This window comes from Cyprinus carpio, chromosome A10 (assembly GCF_018340385.1).
Source record: "Cyprinus carpio isolate SPL01 chromosome A10, ASM1834038v1, whole genome shotgun sequence".
Classification (NCBI taxonomy): Eukaryota; Metazoa; Chordata; class Actinopteri; order Cypriniformes; family Cyprinidae; genus Cyprinus; species Cyprinus carpio.
This window is the reverse complement of record NC_056581.1, coordinates 13,811,073-13,838,505: the sequence shown is the minus strand read 5'-3', so window position 1 is coordinate 13,838,505 and position 27,433 is coordinate 13,811,073. Positions and strand designations below refer to the sequence as shown.

The 27,433-nt window shown below is 37.6% G+C and overlaps 2 protein-coding genes across 2 annotated transcripts in view; both read left to right on the top strand.

Annotated features, from left to right (window-relative positions):
• The first annotated feature begins 100 nt into the window (after positions 1–100).
• On the top strand, positions 101–24,572 carry LOC109060392 (kinase suppressor of Ras 1-like). The gene is given in 20 exon segments (XM_042765301.1): positions 101–571; positions 12,536–12,676; positions 14,503–14,650; positions 14,725–15,187; positions 15,525–15,700; positions 16,103–16,172; positions 16,276–16,359; positions 17,177–17,238; positions 17,319–17,428; positions 17,630–17,798; positions 18,038–18,079; positions 19,743–19,791; positions 19,878–19,941; positions 20,174–20,652; positions 20,730–20,826; positions 21,045–21,178; positions 21,256–21,387; positions 21,466–21,601; positions 22,326–22,459; positions 23,367–24,572. Coding segments are annotated over 20 exon segments (2,907 nt in total). The 5' UTR covers positions 101–361; the 3' UTR covers positions 23,374–24,572.
• Positions 24,573–26,727: 2,155 nt separating this feature from the next.
• LOC109104427 (neurofibromin-like) overlaps positions 26,728–27,433 on the top strand; it is a 48,193-nt gene continuing 47,487 nt past the window's right edge. The window contains 1 exon segment of the mRNA XM_042765300.1: positions 26,728–27,070. Coding sequence (XP_042621234.1) covers positions 27,011–27,070 — 60 coding nt within the window. The 5' untranslated portion in view covers positions 26,728–27,010.

Below are 27,433 nucleotides of genomic sequence, written 5' to 3'. Positions count from 1 at the left end.
TATCTATCTATCTATCTATCTATCTATCTATCTATCTATCTATCTATCTATCATTAGCCTACAGACATGTGCGTGCGGACTTCATTTCCCAGCGCGCATCGCGTCGTGCGATGTTTCCCACAGCTGACATACAGTGAGCTGAGACTCGCAGCAGAACGCGCAGCTCGCACGACGCGCTTCCACAGCGCACTTGGATTTGGGAGTACCTCAAACCGCATCTCCCTTGTGGATCCCAGTATAGACCGCAGCTATTGTCCTTTCGGACAGTCTGATGGCATGCGTCTGTAGTAGTGCATGTGGATTGTATTATTATTTGTAGTTGCACTCATCTCTCCATCCACGGCGTGCCCGATGCAGTGGGATGGATGGTGTTAGAGTGGGGCTGATGATGGTGGAGGAGAGTGATGAACAGAGGGACAGCAGCGGCGGCGCTGGCGCAGCGATGGCCGCGCTACACCAGTGTGAACTGATCCAGAACATGATCGACATCTCCATCTCCAGTTTGCAAGGTCTCCGGACCAAATGCGCGGCGTCCAACGATCTCACCCAGCAGGAGATCCGCACTTTAGAGGTAATGACGACGAGAGGGGCCGAAGTGCAGCGTCACGAAAGAGCGGATACGCTCTCTCGCGCGCACTTTGTCAGTTTCTTCATATTTTTGCACTGCAGCTGTTTATTGTGCTGCATTATAGAACCGCACAGGACTGAGAATGAACCCCTTCTATTGCATTTTGCCATATTATCCCTAACAATTAAATTATTACCATGTTTGCACAGTGTAAAATGGTAGTACATGGAATTTGGACAGTACTGTGATGCTGTATTGATGGGATGGGATTGAACCTCTCTCACAAAATTGTGCAATGGTATTATCAGGGTTTTCTGAAGAATTTCGTTTGGGGGTCTCTATTAAATAGCAACAAAGGTACTATGGTATTACCATGACAGTGTAGCAGAGCAATACCATAGTAAATTCTGGAGTAGGCTAAGATGTAAATATGACAGTGCATGCATATGGTAATCATATAGCATCACAATATCAAAGTACCATGGTAAGAATGGTACAGCCACAGTACTTTCTTCATAAAAGAGCATAAGAAGCATTCAGAATGTTTTATGTCAGTTATGGCATATTAGTGTTTCTAGAGTTTTACCGTATTAAGTATGATATTTTGGAAACACTTTAGTAATTTTGGCAAGTTTATTACTGTATATTAATGCAATTGCAAAACATCTCAAATAAAACACCACGGTGCATTTTTTTTTTGTAAGGGAAAACACTGAGCATTGGCTTATGCATGGAGTTCACAGCACACTAACACAGTGGGGGTTTATTTGACCTGGTTCTGTTGACTAGGTGAAATATTCTTGGCAGTGAGATGCTGCGTAAAGCATCTCCGGACCAGAACCAGTCCAGATATTTTGACAGTAAAGACCTTCACTGGTGTGTCGTCTAGACTGTGTGATATTTTGCCGATAGCGTCTCACCCTGATTTCCACAACATCGGCGGTTAGATGTCAGTATTGATGTGTGCTCCACCTGGAAAGTGCCCCATTGCTCCACCGTTAGGGGTAATTAATGAGGAATCAATACAGCCATGGGGTGGATGGTGTGCAAACAGCCCCGGAGGGCCTGTAGTGACCACATGCACCAGAATGATTGCTTCGGAGATTTGAGAGGTTTGTGGAGATCCTCAGAGGTTTTATGGAGTGTTGCAGATCTGTGTTTCCTGATCTAAAAGGAAATGAATCCAGATTTGGAGTTAAAAGCCTGTGAAGAGTAGTTATATTTACATGACGCTATGAAATGATTTTATTTTTCTCGTTATGATTGGCCGCATGATTTTTGCGAGCATATAAAATAAAAAATTATTTTGTCTAAATAAATGAAAAATAAAAGACTAAAAACTAAAATTGTTTTAAATTCTACAAGTGAGTTGTCATCACAAAATTATAGTGTTCACTGCAAATTATGATTTTTCAAAGATTATTAGAGTGCGTTTTACAAGGAAAATAACATTTCAGTCGTTCTACTTAAAATTGTCATGTTTATTCAACGTTACTTGCTGTTTCTTTGTAATAAACTTGCCATTTCAGAGTGAATTTTTTTTTTAGACTTGCTTAAGATTGCATTCATTTGTGTTTCTAAAGATCAATTTTAAGTGAGCATTAGATGGCCGTGAAGGTAATTAAAATGAGGAGAAATGCACAGTTAAATATTCACTATTAATGATACTGATATAAAAAAATCGAATGTTGGTTGATAAATGATATGGTGCAGATATTCTGTACATCCCATCTGGATTGCCCATTTCTTTCACAATTAGTAAAAGAACAATTTAGTAAAATAACAGCAAACTGATTCCTTAAGTTCTGCTTTCTAGCAGAAATGCACAACTCCTTCAGTTCTGCTTCCTGCTCTAGCAGGAAGTTGAATGTTCTACCTGTGTTCCAAATCAGGCCCTACTGGGCCTCAAAGTCTGCAGGAAATGGCGCTTGCACAGCCTGCTTCCTCTTTATGTCTAATGTAGCACTTTCTGACTGTGTCTCCTTCTCTTAGAGCATTTAATACATTGTATCTTGATCAGTTGCAGTAATTGAAAGGTGGTCAATCACGTTTCAGGTAAGCAGCCCTGGTTTCTCAAAGGCTCTTAGCCCTCAGCAGCCAGCATGAACAGGTTGATGTATTATAAGGGTGCTCTTATAAGTGTTGTTCAGAAGGACAGATGGAGCCCATCAATACTTTGTCTGTATAACAGGCCCTGGATGCTTGTTAATTCCTGTGCAGAACAACAGAACTGAAGTGGTCACATTCAAACTCTCACCACTTCCCGTACACTTCAGCGCAATCAAGAGACGCTTGAACTCGCATTAGATTCTCACTGAAAGCTCTTTATAACCTCACTTCATGTCTTCTTTTAACAGCTCGCCACTCTGGCCAGGAGATAATTATTCTCGGTCTCTCCTGCTGAAGTACTGCGTGGTTATGTTTGACCGAATGTTCTCAGCAGTCTTGATGATCTGCACTTTTTTCCGATCTGTATTTTCCATCGATTTTGGATTGAAGGTTTACCAAAGTAGGACGTGTTTCTGGATAAACATTGTTGATACTGGAACAACGTTACTATCATCCAGTCAGATTTTAGGGTTAGAGTCAGCATGCAACAGTGTTTGCAACCATTTTTAATTTCTATGAGACATATATCCGCATTAAACAGGATATGGAGAAAATGTGGCATAGGATTTGATAGTATTCATTGGGAAACTGTTTTATTATTGTGAACAAACTATTACAAAATTGTTTGAAATAACCTTAATGAAATTTAGAAATGTTGCCTTGGTTACTTAATGAAAAAAGATTTTGTCATTTTAATACTTAAACAAAAAATGAAGTCAAAATATTAATAAATGCTGTAAGGGAATATAAATAATACTAAAATAACGCTGTTGGGAACTGAAAGGATTGTGAGTAGGGATGCACAGATGTTACAGTTTTCACAGATACACTGAATATTTTTTCATATTGCCTGATAACCGATAAATGGCTGATATTAACCTTTTATATTATTTTGTCTAAATTAATGAAAAATTAAACTCTAAAAGATAATTTAAAAGATTTTATTTGTATATTTTCAGATTTCATTTTAAGTTTTTTTTAATTAATTCAGTTTTTGTTTTAATTTAGTTTTAGTTTTTATTTATTTCCAGTGAGTAATTTTAGTGCATTAACTTAAAGATTTTTTACTTTTTTTTTCATTTAATTTTTATATCTTATTTTATTTCTGCCTTACCTTAATTGAGAAAGGTGTTTATATTAGTGTTAATTTCAAGTTTTAATTTTAGTTAACAATAATAACCTGCTAGGTTATTGTAATTGTGTTCCATTCTTCTGGACATTAATCTAGAAACATGTAAATTTTTCTATATCATTTGAAATCATCTTTACTGATCAAATCAAACCAAATCAGCTTGCACCCTATGCCTTTTCTCAAGACGTGGGAATGTTAGTATTGCACCAGTTGTTTCTCCAGCTGCTGTGGGATGGCATTTATCCTCCAGAGCGAGATTCGTGTGTCTCCTCACATCTTTTCAATGTGCAGATTTTGATGAACTGTGATGTTTGATTCTGACAGCATGAGATGCCGTCTCATGACCTACTTATATGCAGAGATCTCTCTTATGGATAATCGAGTTTGTTGATGGTAAAAAAGAGCTCCAGAGGGTGCCTGTTCTGCGGACTCAAGCGGTCAGCTGTTGAAGCCCTCATCAGTCTGGTCTCCCCCCCGCAGTGATGTTTGAGAGAGTGCATTCGTGTCATGTGCTGTCGTGGCTGTGGCTATATTTAGATGTCTTCCTCCCTACGCGTTTTCAGGGTTGGTTGTTAAATAAGAAAATAATGACGTGAAGAGCATGAGAGTGGGGAGGGGAGAGGGAGCGTGCCCAGCCAATCAGCTCGCATCTGTTTGAGGGCTCCCAATAGACTGGGAATGGGGAGGGGGGGCGACAGATTCAGCCAAGCAGAGCAGGTAAGAGATGTTCCATCACTACTCGTGGCTGTCTCAGCACTGAGCTCGTCCCCAGATATTCTCCAGCGCATCCGAGCTGCGTCACTGAGGCCTGATGAGGAGCTGTCATCACGGCCGGCAGCAAACATGCAATACGATGTAGATGCAGATCGTTCAGTCAAATAATGCTCTTTGATGGCAAGATTGTCAGGTCTTCGCTATTTTTGGTATTTATAAACCATATGCTTACTAAAGAACATTTTCAAACTGCTATCCTCATTTGCTCTAGGTTTGGAGGGTCAGACCTCCTGCATCAGTGTCTGTTGGACAGGTCAAGACAGATCCAGAGTCTTCGGTTACATTATTCCCACAAGGGTTATTGTTTTAGTGCACACACGGTTCAGCTTAAAGTGTATGCCAACAAGTGTTTGATACCATCTTTAGTGTTGAAGGGCTGCTGCAGGGTGTTATGTAGTTTTCCAACCGGAGATTTTTTTAGACTTTGATAGAAATGGCCAAGTACAGTAAAATAAAATGAAATTAAATAAAACGTGTGTAAAATATTCATTATGTATGTGATTTTATTATTACAGTTAAGTACAGTTAAGGAAAGGTATATATATATATATATATATATATATATATATATATATATATATATATAATTTTTTTTAGTGTGTGTGTATAATAAAATATATATATATATAATATTTATAAATATATATATAATATTTACATAATATATTTTATACATTAGATAAAATATTTTAATACATTTGTATTATTTTTAGGTATATTATTAGACATTATTATATAAGATATAATTTTGTATAATTAAATATGCTCACAATTGTTATTCATATTAATTGAAAGTTTAGAACATTACTTAATCTTTGGATATGTACTTAAATCCAGTGTACATATACTAAGTATTTTTTCCAATATCCAATAAATCTTCATTTTCTATTTAATTGTATTAAAAAAAAATGAAAATGTGTAATTTGTGTCATTAATAACCAAGTCAAGTGCTCAAACTTGTGCTCTTTGAGCTGCTTGGAATGGGTGAAAATGTCCGTCTATGCTGAATTGCTAATACATGCTCAGTAATACTCCTGTATCTATTAGATCAACGTGCTGGCAGTGTCAGCAGCATATACGCAGACACGGCCCACGTGTGTCATGACACTTTGCATGTGTAAATGTCTGTGAAGCAGTGCTGGGATTAGCTGCAGGTTTTTGTAAATCTCTCGTGTGTCTAGTGTTGAGGATTGTCTGAGGTCAGCATTTAACTCCTGTGTATCCTGCAGGAAGTTGAGGCCTGTGGGCAACTCGTAAGTAGGGATTGGCGTTAAGCACATTACACAAGGGTGACAGGTGAAATTGCATAGAGACATGCTAATCAATGTGGATGAGGCGGTTACCTCACAGCTTGTACCTGTGGCCACATTGTTGGACGCTTTTCTGCAGATCTGTCTGTGGTCTTTGAGCAGCTGGGCGTGTTCCTGCCCTTTGGCTGTCAATCACACCTGCTGACCTCACTGAGCCGTTGTCATGGCAGCCTTGTCCCTGTGTTTGCCCTCATCTGCAGTCAGGCAGGTGTAATGCCGCCCCACACAAATACCACCAGTGTTTATTACCATAACATTGAAATCCTTCAGTTATAGATTGTGTTTTATTTTATTATGCAGTAATTTGGAGGTGCCTTTGTCGCGATGCACGTATGTTTGGCTCCATTTTAGTTTGTTCCTAATGTTGTGTTGCTGTCTGAGAACAGGTTGCGACAGATATTCCTCAGTAAGATTAAAAACCTCATCTTTTTAGCAACTACCCTATAAAAAAAACATGGTACGTAAGTATATGTTTTATAAGTGTATATATACACAATGTATATAAATTACAATTACAATGTTATTAATTAATATAAATGAGAAATAATATTTTCCTATTTGTGGGAAATTTTTTCTCATTATTTCTACAAAAAAAAATTGTAGTATTTCTGAGAATATCATTGATAATCCAAGACAAAGTTGATAGTTAAATCTAAATATAGAAGAAGCTAGTGGAACACAAAACAAGATATTTTTACAAGAACAGTTTTTGTCCATACAATTAAGAAACCGATGGGGTCCAGAACAAAACTGTTTGGACAAAAACTTCTTATCTTGTCTTGTGTTCCACTGAATACAGTCATAGAGGCTGGAAATGACATGAGAGTGAGTAAATGATGACAGAACTTTAATTTTTAGGAGAATTTTAGATCTCCTAAACCATGAAAGAGCAAATTCTGAGCAATACATGTCCAAAAATGTTTCAATAAGCTAAAAATATGATCATATTATTTGTGATGATTAAACAAAATCAGAACAAGTTAATGATTGGACAAATTGCTGAGAATGTCATGGATGCAGATCTGTAGATTGTGACTAGATGATTGTTCCATTCTGTGTAGAGATGTCTAGTTTTCACCATGTTTTTCTGTCTGTGGGAAAATACCACTCTGAAAAAAAACAAAACGTTACTGACGACCCAGGAGTGTAGTTGCTAGGAGACCTGACGTCACACTTTCACCAGTGTATTGTTATCAGTGATGAGAGTGTGTGTGTGTGTGTGTGTGTGTGCAGAGACAGCAGCACAGGCTCAGGACCTGGTCAGATCATCAGCAGGTTGGAACAGAACCTTCCCAAAACATTTAATCTGGGTCATGCATGCATGTGTTATAAACATGAGAAATTAAACAGATGAGACTAAAATACAGAGAGATTTTATCCTGCTAGACAATTTTAGTGAAGTAGATTCAGTACAAAGACATTTCAATTGAGCTCTATAATACCTGGAGAAAGTTACAGTAACGGTTAGCATTCCCATTCATCTCAATGGCAGTTGCAACTTTATTGCAATACTCAACTTGAAATCTGCTTTCAGAAATAACACAACCCACATAAATGAATTGTTTAGCTTTGTTAGAATCCCCTGTGTTAAGATGAGAGGAGTTGAGATGGTGGGCTTTGTTGTTTGGTCTGAGAAAAATCTGTCTCTGCAGGCTTTAAGCCACTGCGGCCTTAACTTTCACACCGACGGCGAAGAATCATCCTGTTCATCTCCGTCTAGCTTTGGCCAAGCCCCAAAATCAATGTTCACAGAGACAAACCAACAAAAGAACATGAAAGTGGGTGTTTCTCTGCTTTCCTCAGAGCTGTGAGACTAGAAAACCAGGAATCATGCCAGTGCTGTGGCCGTTATGATGGATACCACAATTAGTTCCAGGATCGTGACGTTCTTATGAGCACATGTTCCAAAAAATAGTCATGGACTACTCTTATTGTACCTTTTTAACATTTTAGAGATACTAGTTAGAGGTTGTTAACACAGGTAACTCTACTGAAACAGAGTCATAGCAGCTTAAGGTGGTCAGGCGGTTTTATAGGATGTGGTAATTATTTTGTTGCTGTTGCAGGGTGATTTACCAGTTCTACCCAGCTTGACCAAGGTGGCCAACTAGAGACCACGTCAAAACCACCAGAAGCTGGTTTGACCTAAATTTTCTAGAAGGTGAATTTAGTTAAACAATCTAAGGAAAATAGAGGCTAAGAATAATAGAATCTGTAAAAAGAAAAAAAGATCAAATTAGTCACTTATGCTTAGCGAGGCTGCATTTATTTGATAAAAAAAAAATAGTAAAAAAGTTGTGTAAAACAATATTATGAAATATTATTACAATTTAAATTATTATTATTTATTATTTTATATATTTGATAAATAGAAAGTTCAAAAGAACAGCATTTATTTGAAATAGAAATATTAGTATTATAATATTATTGAAATAGTAATATTATAAATGTCTTTACTGTGACTTCAGAATTGAATGCATCCTTGCAGAATCAAAGCATACTGTTTCCCTAATGTTAGCGTACAAGAATGCACTAAAATACAGTACCAATTGCTTGTGTTACTGTAGGAAGTGGCTTAGTATTAGTTGCAAGTACTAGTAGGCCCAAATAGCTAGATTCAGAAACTTGATAATGGTTATAAAATAGAGCTGTTTAGCTTAATGAAATGGTTCAGGTGCGTTCTGTGTGCGGTATGCGAGCATCAGATGAGACCTTGTGCTGTTAAACAGTTTTGAGGCTTTTTTATTAATGCTGAAATCTGAGCGCTGTTAAAAACTCAGACCTCGAGCACTTGACACAAATTTTCATATTGACTGCGATGGATAAAAGCTTTTGAATGGCAGTTGAGCTCTATTGAGTGGAGTGCTCACTGTCCTCTGTGTAATTAGAATTCAGCTGTTAGCAACGGAGCTTTAATTGCTTGTTTATTGCCTCTGACCTCCCACAAGGTGCTTTCGGTTCCCTGTCCTCCTACAGGTGTAACCCCTGACCCCGGCTGATGTTTGTTCTGCCGTCTGCTACGAGATGCTCGCCTGCAGTCCTTTGTTGGCATCTGCCGCGACAGTGTGCTCAAGGTCTTTTTCTTTTTTACTCAAATATGTGTGTGCGAGTATGTGTACAAAGGAGAGAGCGTTTGTAAGCTGATGGCTCTTGAGAGGTTGTCATTGAAGCTCTGATTCACCTGTTGAGGTACTGCTTCTCTCAGGGATGTGTGTGCGGGTACGTAATGGAGATGAATACTGAGAACTTTCAGCCAGAAATTCCCCAGTACAAAGATCTGATCATTGCATTAACGCAAAGGCCTTTAAACAGAGCACAAATGGAGTGTAGTTTGAGCAAGTAAGGATCAGTTTGAGAATATAGGGATCATTTGGAATAACGGGTAACGATTTGAAAATTTTGAAAATATGAGGGAATTATACAAGTAGGGATCTGTTTTTGAGTATATATGGATCATTATGAGTTATGTGGACTTTACATTTAAGTATTTTGGAATTGGTTTGAATGTGTGAGTTTTTGGGATCAGTTTGATTGTGTGAAGTATGTAAGGATCAGTTTGAGTATATAGTGATTAGTCTGTGTATGCAAGGGATTATATGGGCATCATATTAAGTATATAATGATTAGTTTGTGTATTTAGTGATTGGTCTGAGTATGCAGAGATCTGTTTAAGTATTTAGGCAGAATTTTAAGTGTATAAGGATCAGTTTGAGTATTTAGTGATCAGTCTGAGTATACAGGGATCAGTTCAAGTATGTGGGCATGATTTAAAGTATATACAGATCAGTTTGAGTATGCAGAGATCAGTTTAAGTATGTAGGCATCATTTTAAATAGAGCTGCACTATTAATCACATTTCTAATCACGATTACAACTACGGATGCCACAATTAAGGGTTTTTTCCATTGTTTTAATTAATATAATACCATGTGTATTTTTTTTTATTATTTAATGAATTAACCGATCCGATGTATATTTGACATGTGAGGCTTAATAATATAGCAAAGCAAAGTTTCTTAGTTTTCAACTTGTTTATTTTCATAAAAAATATGGCTTGCAGTTGCGTCAAACAATGGTATAAACATCATTCAATGTAAATTGTAATAATTGTAATTAATAATTGCAATTACAATTTCATGGGAATAATTGACAATTATGATTTTTGTCATCATGCAGCATATTGACTGGTTTGAGTATTTAGTGATTAGTATGAGTGTGCAGGGATAAGTTTAAGTGTGTGGGCATCATTTAAAAGTATATAAAGATTGTTTTTTGTATTTAGTGATCAGTTTGAGCATGCAGGGAACATTCTAAGTATGTGGGCATGATTTTAAATAAAGATCAGTTTGACTTAGTATGAGTGTATTGTGATTAGTGAGTAAGTTTGAGTATGCAGGGATCAGTATATAAAAATGACTTTTGGTATGTGTTGATCATATAAAATGTATGTTAGGTTAAATGTATAAAATGTAAAAAAAATTAATCGGAATTAATGCTGTCAAACAATTAATCGCGATTAATCACATCCAAAATAAAAGTTTTTGTTTGCATACTATATGTGTATACCGTGTATATTTATTATGTATATATAAATACAAACACATGCATGTACATATTTAAGAAAAATATGCTATGTTTATATATTAAATATAAATGTATAATATAAAATATAAGAATATAAATGTATATACATGTAAATATTTTCAAAATATATACTGTATGTGTGTGTGTATTTATATATACATAATAAATATACACAGTACACATACACATATTATGTAAACAAAAACTTTTATTTTGGATATGATTGATTAATGGTTTGAAAGCACTAATCGGAATATGATTGTGGCATCAGTTTGAAAATACACAGGTCAGTTTGAACATGCAGATAAGTATATACACATCAGTTTGATTATGCAGGGATGAGTTTATATATTCTGTGTGTATATGTTGGTGTACCTGGTAATGATGATAGAGGGATAAAGTGTGTCTGGCCGCTGCTGTTTAACGCATGTAGAAGCGTGCTGTTCTCATTAAAGCAGTGATTGCAGGTGGCAGCAGTGGGATGGGGGGCTGCGGAGGGGGAAGTGTGAAAGGATGACTCGTTTTATGGCCGTCGGCCTCATGGTAACGGGCCTCTGTGCGTCAGTGAGCCGCTGACCTGAACTGTCACAGCAGGTGAGCCCTCCTCTCAACCAACCTCCTCGTTCTCTTTCTCTATCCCAGTATTTTCCCCCCTTATCTTCTTTCTGTCTCACTGCGTAATCAGCGTTTCTGCTTTGCTGAGGTGTCCGTGCGGCCCATCCAGGAAACTAGTTATAGGGGGAACGAGGGAATAGGTGTGGTTTTTTGAGTGTATCGGTGAATTTGAGGTGGGTCAGCATTCTGCACAGAGCTGGAAAATTCTTCCTGTGTAAGCCAGCAAGCTTTGTTTGTGAAAGATTTAGGCCAGAATGGGGAAAAATCCCGCAGCCCTGTGCATATGGTGGCGTGTGCAGCTGGAGGCAGACGGCCACAGCCACGTTCGATGAGACGGACTGCCGTCTTAGCCTGCGTGTGAACTCTGCGTGTCGTGGAGCTGTGATGTCAGAACGCTCCCTCCGTCAGAGCAGTGTTCCGATGACACTCGGTTGCCATGCCAGCAGTGCAGTCGCCCCCATGAGGAGGGCTGCAGCTCCCTTCCATATAATAACAGTTATTTATAGCTGACAGCCCTGTTTGCTGAAGGGGAGCACAAAAAAGAGAGAAAATCCAGTCAGATTTCAAACTGCGTGTGTTCTGATGCTGTGTTATTTATCAGACTTGCAGGTGCTGTGATTTAATGGCGACTGATGCTGAAATCTGGCTGATGAGAGACACTGCAGTAATGCAGAGCTTTGGATTTGTGACTTTGATTAAATTATATTCCATAAAGACACTGCATACTTATACATGCATGTATACAGTAAAACACACAAACACACATTCAAGAAAATACAGTTGACATACAGTGCAGGAAAAGGCGAAAAATCTCTTACCAGTTTAATTTTCGCAAAATGATAGAAAGAGTCAGATTAAAATATGTACATAAAATGTATATGACTACATCAAACTAATACAAACAGTATATCATAACAAAATATATGCATACATATGTATGTGCTCGTGTGACTGTGCATACATATATCTATAAAATGAAAATACTCAGGTATGTAAGCATATATATAAGTGTCTGTGGAGATACACTAGAAACTAACACTAAAGTTCATAAATACATGAACAACAATAAATGAAGAAAGCCAGTTACAAAGCAACAATAAAATGGTCTTTAAATAACATGCTATAGAAGAACTTTTTTTGCCAGATGGACTAAGCCATTTCTTAATTTGTTCCGAATCTTATGGAGTATTGAGGTTTCACACCCACATCATTGGAGCATCAATTAAATCTAAATTGAGCTGAGTATGTATGTGCATATATTGGTGTCCTTTGTGATGTCCGTCATGTTCATGTAACAGATTTCTGTCTTCAAAAATCTGAGCTGTATGTGAAATTGTCATTTGGTTGTATGTGAAACCCGCAGAGACAAAAAAGGCCTCTTACAGACCCCGCCCTCCTGACGGCCCCTCCCTCATGTGCTTTGTGCTCTGCTGCCCCCTGCAGGTCAAGCTCATGAAGTACATCTGTAAACAGCTGCAGTGTAAGCAGAAGGTGCCAGACACAGAAAGGCCACCAGCACTGAACAGCTACCCACGGCTGGAGGACTGGTTACGCACCATCAACGTCAGACCTGAGCTCATAGAGGTAACACATACTGGGTGGTTTTAATGCCTTCAATACTTTGATAATGTCATCTGTTTTCAACACAGATGACATTATCAACACAAATGCAATTTATCAATATAGCAAGGTGACTCTCAGAAAGCCAATCTGTAGTTATATGTCTGTATAATATTTCACACCAAAAACCAAATAATAAATGTAAAAAAAATGATAAAATAAATAAATAATGATAAAAAGTTATATATTTTATATGTTTTCAACTAAATTTGTATCTGGTGTTTTTTGTGATTGTCATATGTAAATATTCATTATATATATTATGTGTTTATATAATGTGATCTAACATGTGTGTTGTTAATTACTAGAAAATCAAATTATGATTCTTACAAAGCCAATCAATGTCCGTATCACATTTCTCACCAAAATAAAGTTTTGTACAAAAAAAAACTAATTATACATTTTGATATATACAAAAAACCTATATGTGTATATATATATATGCCATATATATATGATTTATTTATTTATTTATTTATATTTATATATTTAAATATTACAATATTATAGTTATTAATAATTTAAATTAATACATTTCATTAAATTTAATTAAAACATTAAATTAATAAATTTATCTAATTTGACATAAATAAAATAAATAAATAATTTCTTAAAGAATATTTATGTATAATATTATATTTTAAAATATAATAATATTTATTGGCTATTATTGTTTGTAGTCTACAGATTTTTATTTGCCCAAATGTTTGGATTTTTTGGAAGGTTATGGCCTTGTTTTTATGTGACAGTGCTGCCATTATCTTATATGTTAAATATTACCACCAAAGATCATAACCAGGTGTCCAAATAAACAATGTCAGATCATTGTGTAGAAATGTGTGAGGCTGGACTCAAATCCTCTTAGAAATTCGCTTACAAAAACATAGTATTGAGTGTTCATCTGAGTGTGTGAGCGAGGATATGTTTTTGTGTGTGTTTTATGCTTTGTAGTTCAATATCCTTGAGTAAATCTGAGGAATTAGAAAATCTGCTGTGTTTTGGCCACAGCCACATTCCCAGCAGACCTGAGATACACCAACTCTAATTACCCAGCATGCTGAGTCAGCCTCTCTCTCTCTCTCTCCTTCTCTGGCACTGTTCTACTCCTACATTACACAGCATCCGTTCTCACAGACAGCAGTGGACTTTCTTCAGTTTATTCTGCTCAGCTAGCTTAGTTGTATATGATACTGTATGTCACATACATGTCAACAGTCCAGATGCTGGAGAATTTTCCTGTTTTCACATCATACTCAATGAAATAAACAAGAAGGTTCCTGGAGCATCTACCAGTGCAGAATCAACATCAGAATCGTGGCCTTGCAGTTAGCATACATGAGCCGTTAGCATGATTAAGACATTTAGCTGTAATGCATTCTGGTTTCATTATATAACGGCTTTTCTCACTCTCCTTCACATCATATCCTGAGCTCTCTCCATCATGAATGGCATTAAACATGTTATAAAGCCCAAAAAAACAAATCAGTTTGAGAGATTTAACACATATTTACAGTATGACTGTGAGAGTAATTCTGGAATAATATGATATTAACATCAGTTCAATGTCTCAAGCCACTCACTTAAGGTTTGTAATTAGGGCATCAGTTTAATTAGTCTAAGAGTTCATGTGTCCTGGGAATCTGAAGAGCTTTATTCATAAGAGAATGCATTGATTGGGTTGAGTGTGTCCTGTTGTATCTGACCCTAAATCACCTAAATAACCCTCTAACTAGGACATGTCGGCATCTTGCTGATGTCTTTAAGAGTGTTTCATTGTCATTCTCTATCAGGCAGTGAACGTGAAGCTGTCATTGGATGCTCTGCTGCAGATGCCCGGCAGTCAGGTGAAGGAAACCATGAGACGGCTGGGCTCCAGTTCAGAGGACTGCACCAGGCTATGTGCTGCCCTGAGCTGTTTAAAGAGTGCCTCTGAGTCAGGTGGGTGAGATTCACTCACTTATTATCTCAGTACTAGACGTCTTCTGAATTGACTGTGATTTTATGACCTTCAGGGGAGTTTAAAGAGGACAGTGGTTGTTGGTTCTCTGAGCCCATGAGGCGGGACAGTGGTGGCTTGACTCCAGTGGACCAGATTCCATTACTAGGAGGTTCCTTGCGCCCCCACAGCCCTTCCCCTCTGGCTCGGCCCATGACCACGCCCTCATCCTGGACCCTCTTGTTTATGGTTTGAATCTACATCAAATCATCAAAAAAATCACACATATAACACGGTTACGCAGAGAGTCTGACTGACCCCAGCCCATATTACACCTCCCGTCCCGTCAGACTCCATGGACACACCTCGACTCCACCCATAACCCCGCCCTCCCGGAGGAGACACCGCCTCAAGCCTCCCTGCACACCTCCTCCACCGTCCCGCAAAGTTCTGCACCTCCTCCCCAATATCACGCTGACCCGCAGCAAGAGCCACGAGAGTCAGCTCGGCCACCGCATCGAAGATACACCCACAAACAAGTAGGTCATGAGGAAATGAACCACAAACCTGCTACAAGTAAGGGGCATCATAAAGTACTTAACCCTATAATTATATTTGATATGCACATTTCTAAGGCCTCTTTGTCTATTAGTAAATAAGTTTATTGTTTTTAATTTTAATGTAAATAAGTTTGATAATTCTATAAATGTTTAATTTACATGTTATTTCTTTCAAATTGACAAAATAATTTTTTAAAGCTGGAAACGTGCATGCCCATGCTTCATTGAAAAATTTACTAAGCAGGCTAGACTGCGATCAATCACTACTCTTTGTGGTCCCTATGAGGTTACACTGACTGTTCTTCGTTGTTCTTAGGTGTGTGAAGAAAAACAAGCTGTTTCTGAACGTCCAGATTAATGGGAACGGTTGTGAGGACTCTCCATCACGCTCGCCCACTCTCTCAGCACGGACCCCTGGGACAGCACCCGCCACGGCCCCGTACACTTTGCCAGGCACTCCCACACTACTGGAGGAGCACATCGGCCTGAGGAGTGAGTTCAACAGCACAATTACAGCGGTTCAAAAACATGCACGGTTCTTGGCTGAGCAGATCTTTAGTTCAAATAGACCAGACTGCAGTGAAGTGCCTGCTGAATGCTGATCAGACTGAGGTCACAGTTCAACCTCTCAGAGTGAAGAGAAAGCGCTCACCTGCGCTCTACACACTCAAATGCTTCTGCTATCACTCATGGTTTTCAGGGAGCGGAGTAAATGATTCACCAGCAGCACTTTGTAAAAGCACAGCTGTTTACTGAGAGTTTGCTACTGAGTCTAGACGAGTGTTTGTTGTGTTTTGGAGGTCCAGTATATCTGGCGGTTTTGTTATGTCTAAAAGCGTGTTGTTTAGAGGTACTTACTCAAACGAAGTCTCTGTCTCTTCTGTCTCTCTATAGACAATGTTACCGTCCACCGCAGTTCATCTCAGGCTCTGCAGAGAGACATCGGTCTGGCTGTCACTCACAGGTAACCCCGCCTCCTAGGGTTTCCTCTACTGAACAAAATAGGTGGAAATGATTGTTGAATTCTGTCCCAGAGACATAAAGATGTTTTTTGTATGCGTTTATAGATTTTCTACAAAGTCTTGGCTCTCGCAGACATGTCAAGTGTGCCAGAAAAACATGATCTTTGGTGTGAAATGCAAACACTGCAGGTGAGACAAAACAAGTACTTAAAGGCATAGTGCAAAAAAGCTGTCATCATTTTGTCACCCTCATGTTGTTCCAAACCCATGTGACTTACTTTCTCCTGTTGAAAATGACAGACGATATTTTGAATAATTGTTAATAACCAAACAATTTCAGGCCCCGTTATTGATTTGTGAAAATCAATGGGAATTGAAACTGTTTAGTTACCAACATTCTTCAAAATATCTAAGACATTAAATATTCTTCTTTAATGTTCAGAGTCTAAGTCATATTTCACATTTCAAAAGGAAAAAAAGAAACTTTATTTTGCATTAAAAAATGAAACATATTTTAAGGATGATTCTGATTATTATTATTTTTTTTTTAATGACAATTTAATAGGAAATTACTGAATTTCCATCACGAAAAAAATCTTTGTGTAATGCAGTACTGAAAATTACCCTGTCTGAATGCAATGAGTTATGTTGTTTTTTATTAAAATCATCATAAGTTAAATTCAATATAAAAAGCTACTATTGCTGTAAAGTGCTACATACTTTAACAATTATCATTTTTATTTTGTTAACATTAAATATATCTTTATTTTATAAGCTTTTAAAGCAACAACTATATATATATATATATATATATATATATATATATATATATATATATATATATATATATATATATATATATATATCATAACCTGGAAATGTTCTTATCTAGATTGCTTTTGAGCGATTCACCCAAAAAACCACACTCATGAACCGCTATCGTCTTTGTGTCCTGACAGTAAGCTGGGAATATCACACACTCATGTCTCATCTTTTCCTCATGTAGGTTAAAGTGTCACAACAAATGCACTAAAGAAGCTCCACCCTGCAGAATCTCTTTCCTGCCCAGTAAGTTTCTCTTATCTGTTGCTCAGATATAATGACATCAATCATGACAGACATGTTTTTCTAATAATTGTGTCTCTCAGTCACAAAGATCCGTAGGACTGAGTCTGTACCTTCAGACATCAACAACCCTGTGGACCGTCCTGCTGAAGCACCACAGTTTGGGACGCTACCGAAGGCAATAACAAAGAAGGTACTGATTCTTGTCTGACAGAATGATATATTAGTACACATCTTGTCCTGTTTTTGTACTATGCATTATATATATTGTGCATATATTCATGTCCAGCTTCCGTACACTACACTAGTATTCCATACTGAACTTAGCCAGAGTCTTTATTAATTATTATTTTAATAGTGCATTTGCAGCATCATAATGGTTTATTTTCGGCAGGATCAACCACCTGTGCTGAATCAGCTGGACTCTAGCAGTAATCCATCCTCAACCACTTCCTCTACGCCTTCCTCTCCCGCCCCCTTCCAGCAGAGCAATCCTCCAAGTGTAACCCCGCCCCCATACCCCTCCCCAAAGGGTCACCGTGACAACCGCTTCCACTTTCCAGGTAAGCGCCTGTAAACACTGACATGGCAATAAACACATTAACAAATACAACCCCGATTAATACAAAACACACATCTGCATTAATCTCACATAAAAAGAATGCTGATATTCAGGACTCTTTATCTGCATGTAACACTCTAACTCAACATAAGGCATAATGGGACTTCACCTCTAACCCTGTCTCTCTGTATGCTTCCTGCTTGTCTTCCTCTCTTCCTGTCTTCCTCTTATGTGGCAAAGCTGCCTGTTATTTTCAGCACCGACAGCAGTTCATCTTCCCTGGTGAGTTAACAAACGAAAAGTCTGTAATGTTCTTCAGCCCTCATAATGACATCCAGGATTCAGTGTGGCAAATGCAGTAAACAAGTGCACCATCTGAATGAATTATTTCAGCGTAATTATTCATTAAATAAAAAAATGATCGTAATATATCAATGCATTGTTATTCCATATAAGATATATAATCAGGCTTGCACAGTGGTGGTGAACAGAAAAGACCAATGTGTTTTCTTTTTATTTTATTAAAATTTCTGTTAGTAAAAGCATATTCAAAAAACTTTAGATAAATTTGATAATGCAAAAAGGACAAAAAAAGAATGAGTAGTTAGAGGGATATCGTTAATCCATTTTGCCAAATATTTGTTGAATTAATTAGCAACAGATTTCAAGTACATTTTTTTATTACAAGAATACTAGTATTGTTAACTAAAACTAAAACTATTAAAAACAGTTTTTTGTTAATTGAAATAAAGTTTAAATAAAATCTTAAAAAAGTTCAGCTTAAAAAAACGTTTATACAAACACAAAAAATACAAAATTAAAATTAAATATGATTATGAAAATTAAAAATGTTGCCTTGACAACTAAGATAACACAAGTTAGTTAAAAATATATAACTAAATAGAAATAATAAAAAGCTAATTAAATGTGCCAAAGGCACAGTTTACTAAATCATAAACAAACATAGAAATGATAACTGAAAATAAAAAAATAAAAGCTCATTTAAAATAAAATATTAATAAATATTATAATAGTACACTGAACACTACATGCTGCTAACGTTATTCTGAAAATAATTTGATGATCCATTAACACCGCATTTACAGGTATAAGAACTATACAGTACCTCAAGCTTTTTAGCAAGATTTTTCCATAATTTTATGGATTCCTTGTATAAAACAATGAAATTCAGCAGATTTACAGCCATAAAATTATTAGACTAGCATAGTCTCCAGCATGTCTTTTTGTGCAGTCTGCAGTGAACTGAACTGCCTTTTACAAATGTACAAATCTGAGCAATGCCTAAAGTAAAGGGTTCTGCATGCTGGGGTTTGGTTTGGTTTTGCACAAGAGTAGTTAAAGGGATAGTTCACCCAAAAATGAAAATTTTATGTTTATCTGCTTACCCCCAGGGCATCCAAGATGTAGGTGACTTTGTTTCTTCAGAAGCACACTAACGAAGATTTTGAACTCAAACCGTTGCTGTCTGTCAGTCATAAAATGGAAGTGAATGGGAATCACGGCTTTGAGAGTCATAAAAACATGCACAAACAAACCAAATTAAACCCTGCGGCTCGTGACGATACATTGATGTGTAAAGACACGAAACGATCGGTCTGTGAAAGAAACTGAACAGTATTTATATTGTTTTTTACCTCTGATTCACCGCAATGTTCGAACTGTCCTGATCGCGTTCTCAACAGACGGGACCTTCTTCTTCTTGCTTTACGGCAGATCGCAGACTTATAAGTACATTACCACCACCTATCTCTCAAATGGACCATTGACACTCTATATACAATTTGTGGCATTGCATGTTACATTGAGCAATAACAATATTAGTAATTCTGTATCGGTACGGATAGAAATATCATGTTTCTAGAGTCAGTGAATTTTTTTTCTTTCAAATGTGGTAAGTCGGTCAATATTTTCTTATCCTTCACAGACGTGTGCAGTCCAACCATCCTTCATTCAGAGGGACTCCCAGACACTGTGTAAGGAACTGTAAAATTACTGCTTCGAAGCATAAATATTCTGCTGCATGTTCTGTATTCAGTCTTAGTCTTCACTTCATACACAGTAACGAGATCGATCCATCAGTTGAGGAGATGCACGCGGAACAAGACGAGGAAGACAACAGAGAGGTGAGACGCTTGTGGAACTGAATCTGATATAAAGCTGGAATACAGATATAACATAAAATCACATAATGTATGATGGGCACAGGTTTTTTCTGGAACAATTTAAAATGCATCAAGCATGTGACAGGAATTTATTATTAGAAATTTATTCTGAAGTTGTGTAGTGTATTTTAGCCTTAAGTAGTACTTCCAACTCGGCTGAGAAAAATCTTTTTGGTTGGTTCATCTTGCCTAGGAACTAGAGGAAGAAGAAGAAGAGGACATAGAAGCAGATGAGGAAGAGGATGTAGCAGTGGAGGAGGAAGACCTGGAGGATGAAGAGGACGAGCATATGGAAGAGATGAACCATGGCTCAGAAGGAGAGTGGGAAGGAGACGAGCTGGATGACCTGCCCAGCACGCGAGGAGGAACCCACTGGAAGGGTCCCATCTCCCGTAAGGCCAGCCAGACCAGCGTCTACCTGCAGGAATGGGACATTCCCTTCGAGCAGCTGGATCTCGGCGAGCTCATCGGGAAGGGTCGCTGGGGTCGGGTTCATCGCGGCCGCTGGCACGGAGAGGTGGCCATCCGACTCCTGGAGATCGACGGAAACAACCAGGACCACCTGAAGCTCTTCAAGAAGGAGGTGATGAACTACAGACAGACGCGCCACGAGAACGTCGTCCTCTTCATGGGAGCTTGCATGGCCCCTCCTCATCTCGCCATCATTACCAGGTAAAGTTTCAAACATCTGAGTCCGTCAGCTAATCAACAAATGGTCACTGACAAGCACATCTTTAATTTCCTCACAGCTTCTGCAAAGGCCGGACGTTGTATTCCGTCGTGAGGGACACGAAAAACACTCTGGACATCAATAAGACTCGGCAGATCGCGCAGGAGATTGTGAAGGTAGTGTATATAGAGCCTTTTCACATTTCTGGGGTTCTGAAACATAAGTCGTCATAGTTGGGAAAGCTTGTGTGGTGGTGAATGGAAACTACAATAAATCAAATGTCTGTGTTCCCATTTGCTCCGATAGCAAAAGAAAAATGTAATTTCTTGAATGATTTTTCTGAAGGATCATGTGACACTGAAGATATTTGCTGTTTATGATTCCTGTATTTCAGGGAATGGGCTACCTTCATGCTAAGGGCATCGTTCACAAGGACCTTAAATCGAAAAATGTCTTTCATGACACAAACAAAGTGGTCATCACTGACTTTGGCCTTTTCGGGATCTCTGGAGTGGTTCAGGAGGGCCGGTAAGTCACTGCATTACTCTTGATAATGTGGATTGTTACCATAAATCAATCGATTAATGGGTCTGTTGTTGTTTTAGACGTGAAAACGAGCTGAAACTTCCTCACGGGTGGATCTGTTATTTGGCTCCAGAAATCGTGTGTAAAATGAGCCCCGGAAACAATGAGGACAGACTTCCGTTTTCTAATGCTGCTGATGTTTATGCCTTTGGGTGAGAAATATACTGGACACATAATCCACCCCCAGATAGAGCTGCGTTGACCTGCCACCGTTATCTGCTCTTTTTCAGCACCATCTGGTACGAGCTGCAGGCGAGAGACTGGCCCATCATCAGTCAGCCCGTAGAGGCCACCATCTGGCAGGTGGGCAGTGGAGAGGGCATCAGGAGGGTCCTGGCAGAGATTAACTTGGGAAAAGAGGTCACAGTGAGTGCCACATTTTAAGTCTATTTAATATTTGACACATGTTCAGTAGAATGGCAACTGGTGTGAAAAGATGCTACTCTACTCCACTTCCCATGCCAAGAATCAAACCCAGGCCACCTAGGTGAAGATAAGGTCAACAGCTAGACTATACTGGACACTTTTAATAATCATATTAATAATAATACATATATTATTATCAAAATAGTTAATAATAACATTGTTTAATAACAACAATAATATTAATACTAAATATTATATTTAAGAGTATCATTTAATTATTTATTATTGTTAAATATTAGTATTATTGTTTATTTATCTTGTGCTTTTTCAATAGCTCAAGGACATTTGATCAGTCAGATTAATAAAATTAATCCGATTAATACAGTGAAAAAATAACTGGCAATAAAAATTAAAGAATTGTATTATTTATAAATAACAGAAATGTAGACAAATAACATAAAAATTGATCAAAATCAGTGTGTACAATTGAATTAATTGTATATCTTGCTAGCCATTTGTAAATAATGTGAAAATAAATTTATGAATAATTTTCATTTCATTTTATGGTTTAGTACTGTAGAAGTTGTGCTTAGGAGAAACACAAAAACACTCTAGAGTGCTACCTTATAATTTGGCCAAAATGAGATATATTAGAATATCCTTGTAAAAACCACCCAAACGTCATCTGTTTGTGCTGACTGTTTGATTTCTGTCTGTCCCACAGGAGATTCTGTCCGCCTGCTGGTCATATGACTCTCGTAATCGGCCCACGTTCACGCAGCTGGCCGACATGCTGGAGAAACTGCCAAAACTCAACCGCCGCCTGTCTCATCCTGGCCACTTCTGGAAGTCTGCAGAGTACGTATCCTAGAATCTGGCACACTGTGAAAAGAGGACGAACAGGTTGTAGAAACCTGCACAGTCTGCAGAAACGGTGGCAAAGATGACCTCAGAGACCCCACAATGCATCACGTGTGTTGTTGTTTGGTTACTTTCTGTCTGGCCTTCTCTTTTTATCTTGTTTTTATCAGCAGCATCTGTCTAACATTCAGAAGAGCAGTGTCAGCATTTGTAACAGCACAGTGGAACTTTTAAATAGGAAAAAGAATCCCATAATCATGATTTAATAATAGCAATAAAAATGATTTAAAATAAATAATAAAAACGAATTAAACAGTAATTATTATTATTAATGAATTTAAATCATAACAACAATAATTGTTTATTATTATTATTTATATAATATTATATTTATATTATTATTCTTTTTTGTTTATTTAAAAAAAAGTTTGTAATAAGCTAATAATAAGCATTTCCACATTTTCTGAAACTACAGTACATACTACACATATACAGTAGAACTTTTTCTTCAGCTCAGTCAAGTTTATGAAGATCTTTTTGTCTGTTTGTACTCCTTTAAAAACATTCATTATAAATCCTGAAGGTGCATTAAGTAATTTATTTCTGTTGTCTTAGACTCCAGTCATATATGTGATGATCTGTTATATTGTGTATATAAAGGTGGTCCCGCTCATTTCATTCATCAGTGTAGCTGCCATCTCGAGAGCACATGACCAGCTAAATACTGTGTACTTTATGACCCACTGTTGCCGAAAATGCAACAACAAACAAAAAATGCCTAGTGCTTACACAAATTCATTCTTACTGCTAATTTCCACCCAAATTGTGAAGTGTAGAACTATCAATTTCTCTCTCTAATCTGCCTCTCTTTCTGTTTTGTCAATGTCATTTCTTGTCGTTGTAGGTTGTAGCCGCGTGCCTGAAACATGATCAATGCAAAACATGATTCCTGGCTCTGCCTTGCATGCCTGCTGAAAGCCTGACCTCTTCTGGACTTACAGACTAACATCGCCTGCTCTTCCGTCTCTAACTTTCTTTGGTTCTGTGGGTGGCGGGATGGGGGACTGCTGTGGCGATGCATAAAACGAAACGCTTTGCCTTTTTTATTCCTATTCCTATTATTATTTTCAGAGTGTGCGACTGGTTCTCCCTTTCCGCTCCAGTTCGTGACGTCACGTGATGCATTTTTCCCGCTGGATTTGCAGGACTCAGTGACACTATGATGAAGATGCTCTCTTTCTCTCTCACTCCCTCTCTCTTGTGGTCATGGTGCCTCTTAGTCCTGTGTGACATGCCCTGATTCTGTCTCTGATTGGCTCGTCTGGTTCATGCTAACACACCTTTAGCTGTCACTTCTCCTCCATGGTGTCTGATAGTAGACGTTTTGTTTCACAAATGATAATGTTCTTAATGGAAAGTTATTGAGCTGCGAGGGTCTAACAATATGTGGTGTGAGAGTTACATAAGGGCCCTTACTGAGTACTGATTGCGAAAATGAGCCAAAGAGAAGCATGTGCGTCTTCTCACCCTACTGCAGGGCCTGATTTTCCACGACGGAGATGTTGAACGTTTGCATTAAAGCAAGATTTCAATGAACCCAGCAGAACTGTTCCATAAGCTGTGTAAACATGAACTCTCGTGTGTGTTTGTGTGTAACGTGCGTGTTTGTAACATTGTGTATGTGGAAGGGTGTGTGTGTGTTTGTTTGTTCTGTGAAAGACTGGACTTTGTGGTTTGGAAATATCAATGACAATGTAAAATATTTATGTATAAATATGGTTTATTTATTGTACAGTCAATGAACAGAATTCTTTTAATATTTATATGGACATTTTATATAAATATAAATATATATAAATACTGTACATCATGACATTTTGAATAGATACTGCTGTGGTATCCCAGATGTAAATATTCTTTATATTTTTTCATGTAAAAAAAACAAAACCAAAAACATGGAAAACGTTTTTTTTTTTTTAGAATGGATTGATACATGTCATGTACAGTCATATTTTTGTATTGCATGTGGCTACTGTACACAGTGTTTGTTCTCATCCTTGAAAGACAATAAAAACAAGCTTGTCGCGTGACTGGTCAAATCTATAAAAGTTAGAAACGTTTTAAAAGCATCGCAGAGATTTGTGAAGTGATGTCAGACGGAATGAAACATGTTTATGATGATATTACAGTCTGAATCGGTTCTCATATTCCACAGAACGTGCTTAAACCTGAAGTACACAAGTGTGTCTTTCAACATCTTACATGAAATGAATGTTCTGGAATGAGGGGTGTAACTAAATAATCATTGAAAAACGTATTGGTCAATCACTAATCTGAACATTTTTGCACGCAATGTTGGACAAATATACAACAATTGCCTCAGACTTCCAAGTACATGAACGTAATTACAACTAATGTCCCTCTCATGGAGCACAATTGTGAAAAAAACAACAACAACAAAAGCGAGTTCAGAATAATGACTTCATTCAGTTTGTCTCAGTCGTTATACCTGTAATGACCCGCAGAGGTCAGTGTTACACTGTCTCGCTGCAGGAAGTCAAACCCATAACTGGAAAAGGTGTCCGGTCTATCAATACAAACTTCACCAGCACACTGAGACCCCTGAATACCTTTTTTTTTTTTTTTAACATAGCTTAGACACTTTAAAAACCATTTTGCTCTTTCAAAGCTGTAACTAACCATGCATTAAAAATTTCAGGGAACTATATATAGCTCTTGAGTGATAATGTGGCCCATCATTAAAGAACAGTGAAGTTTGCATGCTTATATCAGGGCATTCAACTGCTAGAGAGTAAACGAACTGCCAAAACACTGTGAACACAGCATCACGCTGCCAGCAGTCTATATTCTTGTGAATACCATCACTAGGTCTGCAGACTCTTGAGAAACTGTCCATTCACTGTTTCCACTGCAGAGGTTTGAGCTCCAGGGCTCCTCACAAAGGTTTTCTTTGTGTCTCGGGGCAGCTTCTAATTTCTCTGTGTCTGAGAGCGTTCACTGTTCTGTGTTGACCATGCTGTTTCCGGCATCTCTTTTGAGTTTTACTCACACAGCACCTCACACTGCCTGCAACAAGCTGCTCTTTCTTCTGCTCCCTCTCTCTCTCTGCCTTTCCCAAAATTCATAAATCTAATTTCCTTTACAGCATGTGACTGTAAAATGGCTAAATGCAAGAGAGACAGCCTGCTTGGACATAGGCTATTAAAACATTACTTATTAACATTAAACAACCGATTACACATAATGATATATTCACAAACCTTATGTGTTACACTTACATTATTAGTTTTTTTTTTTTTTTTTTTTTTAAATATTGTGGTATAATAACATTCTTCAGAATGTTCCACATAAGGAATTTTTATATTTAGAGCTAATATGACCACAGTATGTAGTTAAATAATCATTATTATAATAAAGTATAAGTACATGAATATTAGTTTCATTGTGTATAGATATTAATATTACTTTCAGTTTCAGTTTTTATAGCATAGTTTTTTTCTCAAATAATTCTATGTCCAATAAATTTTATAGACATGACTATTAATTACAATATCAGCAAAGCATTAAATAATAATATTGTATGATATTAATAGAATTAAGTTTTATATTAGGGATATAAATTTTGTTTCTATACAAAATATAATTCAAATAAAATAAGTAAGCATATATATATATATATATATATATATATGTGTGTGTGTGTGTGTGTGTGTGTGAATATAAAAAATATAATAAATCTCTCTCTCTGAATTTTAGTATCAGTTTTAATTAATTTTATAGTATTATTTAACGTCCAAGAAGCTTGACTACTGATTACAATATTGGCAGAGCATTATAAAAATATAGTTTTATCCAAAGAATATAGAATCTGGTTTATATATATATATTAATATGCCATATCTATCTATCTATCTATCTATCTATCTATCTATCTATCTATCTATATAATTCAAATAAAAAAAATAACTAAACATATCAATAAAAAACAAATAGCCTACAATCTCTCTCACTCTGCTTTTAAAAAAAATCTATCTTTGAAGGAGTTGGACTAGTTTGAAGACATTCGGAGTGTAGATGTTTTCGTTCAGATTGAAAAATTATGTAAGTTATTGTCTTTCGCTGAGATTATTGTATAATCTAATGAGGTGTTTTGTATGGAATGTTAGTTTTCTCAGAATTTTGTATTAAATAAAGGCGTTATAATCTCTCTCTCTCTCTCGCTCGCTCTCTGCTGGCGCATGCGCACTCGCGTTTTTATCTCTCATCTGCACCGCTGCTGTGCTGCTGCTGCTGCTTCGCTGGATCGGAGGATTCAAACTTCCGGCACTGTCATGGCGGCATGCTGCTGTTTCTGACACCGACCAGACCGAATACCGAGCCGCCCCTCGTTCGGACCTCAGCGCAGCGCGGCGCGGATCGAGGAGCGCAGGGGTCGCAGACCGCGGAAAAGGCGTCCTCTCCTCCTCCACTTCATCATCATCATCTTCTTCATCCTCATCAGCGGCGGTGGTGCAGGCGTGAGCGGCCATGGCGGCGCAGAAGCCCGTGGAGTGGGTCCAGGCCGTCATCGCCCGATTCGACGAGCAGGTCAGAGCTCTTCTGAACATCTCTGAACGCCTCGTCTGCACGGATGCGCATCTGTCGCGCGCAAGTCGCAGAGCATCTGTGCAGCAGCTGCGCATCTACCGTGCGTTCTCATTCTGATTCTGTTGTGTTTATATACGGTAACAACGTTAAATGCATGTGACGCGACTAGTTTAGTAGTACGTGTTGCTCAGCATCCTCTAGTTATCCTGGAACTATGTTCTTATCAACTCTAAACTTAAACAAATCATACTAACCAAAAATCACAGTGCAAGGGTTCATCTCCAAAATCAGTCCTCTTAAGCAATCAATTGACTACTGATTGTAGGGCTAGGACCTGGACTAACATGCCCGTCAGCCAATTAT